This window comes from Momordica charantia (assembly GCF_013281855.1).
Source record: "Momordica charantia cultivar OHB3-1 chromosome 9 unlocalized genomic scaffold, Mcharantia_2.0 BLBB01000009.1, whole genome shotgun sequence".
NCBI lineage: Eukaryota > Viridiplantae > Streptophyta > Magnoliopsida > Cucurbitales > Cucurbitaceae > Momordica > Momordica charantia.
The window spans coordinates 30,131,583-30,136,111 of record NW_028275167.1 but is presented as its reverse complement, the minus strand read 5'-3'; the positions used below and the strand labels follow the sequence as shown (position 1 = coordinate 30,136,111).

General features: G+C 35.2%; 1 protein-coding gene across 1 annotated transcript; it reads right to left on the bottom strand.

The window, feature by feature from the left end:
- Positions 1-1,512: 1,512 nt before the first annotated feature.
- On the bottom strand, positions 1,513-3,846 carry LOC111019182 (zinc-finger homeodomain protein 11). Its single transcript, XM_022295511.2, has one exon. The coding sequence runs from the start codon at positions 2,612-2,614 to the stop codon at positions 1,910-1,912; it is 705 nt and encodes a 234-aa protein (XP_022151203.1). The 5' UTR covers positions 2,615-3,846; the 3' UTR covers positions 1,513-1,909.
- Positions 3,847-4,529: the final 683 nt, after the last annotated feature.

Here is a 4,529-nt window from a genome sequence, read left to right as displayed (position 1 = left end):
TTTGAGGCTGCACAATCATTTATGTTTCGTTGTTATCATTATAATTTGTGCAACTAAGTGGGCGTGCAAATAATAAAACTTTATAATGATTTGGGCAATAAAATTTTTCTTTCTTTCTTTCTCCCGGTAAAAAATTATACATATTTATATTTACGGCAATTCAAGTATTTATTATTATTATTATTTATTTCTTGAGAAACTGAATATTTGTATTAAACTCCACATGGATAGATCATAGATGGGAAGAAAATCATCTTCTAGTAAACACGATGAGCAGATAGAAAATGGGAGAAAAGAAGAATTGTAAAAACTGCAATTCAAGTATTACATGTTACCTATTTCACTTGTGTTATTATATTGTTATTTTCAATCAAAGATAAAGTCTAAATTTACCTAGGTTGATATTTATAATATTTTTAGATCACCTTTCTATACCTATACCTATAGATTGTGATGTGACATTATATTTGTCGGTGATGATACCTTTTATTTAATTATAAAAAATACTTAACTTATAATATTTAATTAGTTTAAAGTATCCGTTGTAGTTCAATTTCTTTACCTTCACCTCTACTTTTTTTTTCCCAACATGTCATGTGAGTAGAAAGTTCTCCCATTTGCGCAAGATTTGAGGAAGATATTTTCTCCTATAAGAGATAGTTATTATATTACTTAGTTTTTTTAGTTATTGTGTAATGTTGACACCTGGTCTATGATCTTATTATTACTTTTCAATACAAGTCAGATTAATTTACTCTCAGTGTTAATGTGGTATCAAGATTAAGTGATTTTTTTTTCTCCTGAGAGTAATCTTCTGTTGTGCTCTTTCGTCATGTCTCTTCCCACTAATGAGATTGCTCCATTTGTCGAAGAAATCACCCCTCCCGCTAGAGTACTCCATTATCAATCCGTATTATCTCCATCATTCTAATAATACGAGTCTCATTCTTGTTTCCGAATTAATAACGGAAAACAATTATACTTCATGGAGTAGACCTATGGTGATTGCCGTGACGGTGAAGAACAAGATCGACTTAGTTGATGGCTCGTTTCTATTTATAAATACTTACTATAGGTGAGCCAATAAATTTGTCCATTTATAAGTTCGTAGGGTAGTCCTTGATATTCATGACTTCACATTAACTTTTATGTAATCTTACTTACGCTATTTACGTACTTATTAGTATTTAACTAGTATTAAGAACTAAAATGATATGCTATTTTTAAAATAAAAATATTTACCATAGAAGCTTCTACTAGTTCTAACATAAAAACAGTGGACAGAGTAAAATTTGAAATTTGACCCTGTAAAAAGGTTATGGAAGACTTAATCCGTTAAAGCTATGTTCAAACAAGTCAAAATATTATGTTTTTAGAATACTATATAAAGAAATAACAACTTTAGACTATGATACCCACCTCCCTATAATTTTAATATCAAATTTCTTAACAATCAAATGTAATAACATTAAAATGAGTAAGAAAAAAAAAATTATGCTGAAAATGTTAAAAGAGAGGAAGAAAAAATTGTTGGATGAAGAGATGTGACATTTAATTTATAAAGAAGGAAGGAAGCTTGGAAAAGCGAGGCTAGAGAGACAGCAAACATGTTTGTGCAAGAATTAGGAACCTACCTCCTGTTATGCATCAGACAAAATTGCAGATTTCATATCCCAACAAATCTCTCTCAAAATTCACAACTCTTTCACTTCCCCTTTCTTTGTCCAAACAGATCCAAATCAACCAACTTCAGATCATTCACTAAACATCACAAAATTAAAGTATCCCCAAATAATTGCTTTATCATAATCACTACTCTCATACTTTTTTACATCAACTGGGCGGATTTTTTTTTTCCCTTTTTTCTGCGATGTAATGAATAGTTAAATGGCGGATATGGAGGAACAAATTATGTACTCTCTTTTGAATCATTTCCACCATTATCAGAACTGTGAGAAGCTCTGGCTCTGTCCCCCTTCCCAGCTGCTCCGACGACGTATTTGTTATTGTGCATCCAAACTCTGAGCACCCGCTTCCCGATCCCAATTTCATTGCAGAATTCCTCCACTAACCTCTCGTCACTTTTGCGAATTTTCCATCCCATTTTCTCCGAGAATAAGTACATCTTCTCCTTCTGCTCCACGCTGAATTTGGTCCTCTTTCTCTTCCTCTCTTTTGGGCTCAATGTCAATTGATCGCCACGGCGGTCGTCCGGTGGCGCTCCGGTGCTCAATGCCAGCAACATGTGGGGGGCCGAGAAGTGGAGCGGGGGCGGTATGTGCGAAATTGGTAAAGGGACCGGCGAGGATGGGCTTTGGGCCTTGTTTGGGCTCGGGCTTGAGAGCCCATGAGAGTGGTAAGGGTAACGGCGGTGGGCGGCGAGGTTTGGCCAGGGATCGTCGGGTTCTCGGCGGTGGAAGTTGCGGTGGCAGCCACAAGCAGCGCAGTTTAGAGAGGTGGGATCGGCGGGGGTGGCGGTTAGTGAAGGCATAAACTCGCCGCAGCCGTCGAGGGCGTGGCCGCCGACGGTGGCGGCGTGGTTCTTGAGGCATTCTCTGTAGGAGGTGAGCGTGAGCATGGGTTGTGGGATTGAAGAAGAGGAGGCTAATTCCATGGGTGGCAAATGTTATTGGCTGATCTCATTTATGCTGGAGATAATTTCGTTGTTTTCCACTCACACAATGATTGGGAATGGGATTATGGACGCAAAAAAAAAGGGGTCCAATTTTGCATTAGACGACGTGACGGTGACGACAATCATGATTTGGAATTGGAATTGGAATATAACATTTTGACCAGAGGAACATTTTAATTAGAAAAATAAAGGATAAGAGATTAATTAAGATAATCGAAGACTTGATTGAATAATAATAAATAAATGGTTGAGGGAGAGGAGGAGAAAGGAAGAGCAAGAAGGTGGAAAACTTCATGGCCACTGATTAATGGAAAAGAAAAGGGTATTGATTCAATTAGATATAAATCCTTTGGAACTTGATTTGATATGTACTCAATAATTAATTGGGATTTGGTGATTAATTAGATATATGTCTTGTTGTTGATTTAATAATGTCAATACATTTTTTTCTTTTTGCTAATTAATGTTTTCGGGAAGCGGGGTGGGGATATTCTATCATCTGATCTGATGACCCCGTCATTTGCTCCCGTGCCAATACGTGTCCCTTCCAGAAAATTTCAGATCCTGTTTTTTCTTAAAATCTACATTGACAAACTTTGAATAAAATAAAAAATAAAAAAACCTTACTCGATGAAATAATAAAATTAAAATAAAATTTTTTTATTGCACACCCCTCCACTATTCTCACAAATAACCACATAATTCTACTAAATTTGATAGCCAATGTAACTCATGAAATTGAATACTAGATAAACCACCACCAATAATTCAAATCCATTCTGTCTCAGCTTTTTTCTTTTTTCTTTTTTCATTTTATTTCTATCGTCCATTGACTCTCCGTCAAGTGATTACTAAAAAAAATTCAAATTCTCTTATCCATATTTGTTTAACTATAATTTTTTCTTACAATTAAAATTCAAAGTCTTCCCCCCACTTTGTGTTTGATATTTAAAAAAAAATCAAAATCTTTTTAAAGTATGAGTTTGTAAAGCTCACCCAGTCAAATATAATTATTTGAGGTTTTTTCTCGTTAGATTATGTATATTAAGTTATTTTCGTCATCTTCCAATTGTGTTAATTTGGTCGTGGAAATTATAAAAATATTTACAAATAGTCATTAAATCTATCGATCTTATTGATATAATATCAATATCTATCTAGTTCTTCATTAAGAATTATATAATCGCATTAGTTTATTAATGATATCACACTTACATCACTTGTTTGTTAAGTATTAATTTGACTAACAATAGGGACTAGTAAACTGTGGACTATACATGTAATTCAAAAAAGATAAACCTGGCTAGCTAAAAGAACTATTTCAAATATAAGGGTAAGAAGAGAGACATAAATTTGAAAGCAAAATATCCATTAATTTCCTCCAATGAACTAAGGTTTACAACTTGTGTGTTAAAATTGTAGTTATCCAAAAACGAAAAGATAAGAATATAGAATAAGGAATGGAGGAAGTAAGTTGTTAGTGGTGGACACGTGTGAGAAAGGGAGTGAAGGCAGTGGCTGGGACATTGCCATGTTATGGGCCGTGTGTAACACATCACTTTCTGGTTCGGGGTTAGTGCCATAATGGAAGCCATTAAGAGATAATTAAGGGCTCAAAATTGGGGAAGATTCGGAAAAAAAGGTAGAAACGAAGGGGGGGGGGGGGGGAGGTGACAGTTTGTCTTATAGGGTGCTGCTAATGTAATGATAATGCTGAGTCATGATTTAATTAGGAGTGAAGAAACAGGAAACAACACAAAATCTTTCTAATCTCTTTGAAAGGACATTATTAAAGGAAGAAAAAGGAAAAAGGCAAGGCGTGCTCAATTAAATAGGATGGCCGTGGGTGTGCGGCAAGGCAAGCAATGGCAATACAGATGGCGGTGCCGCCGTA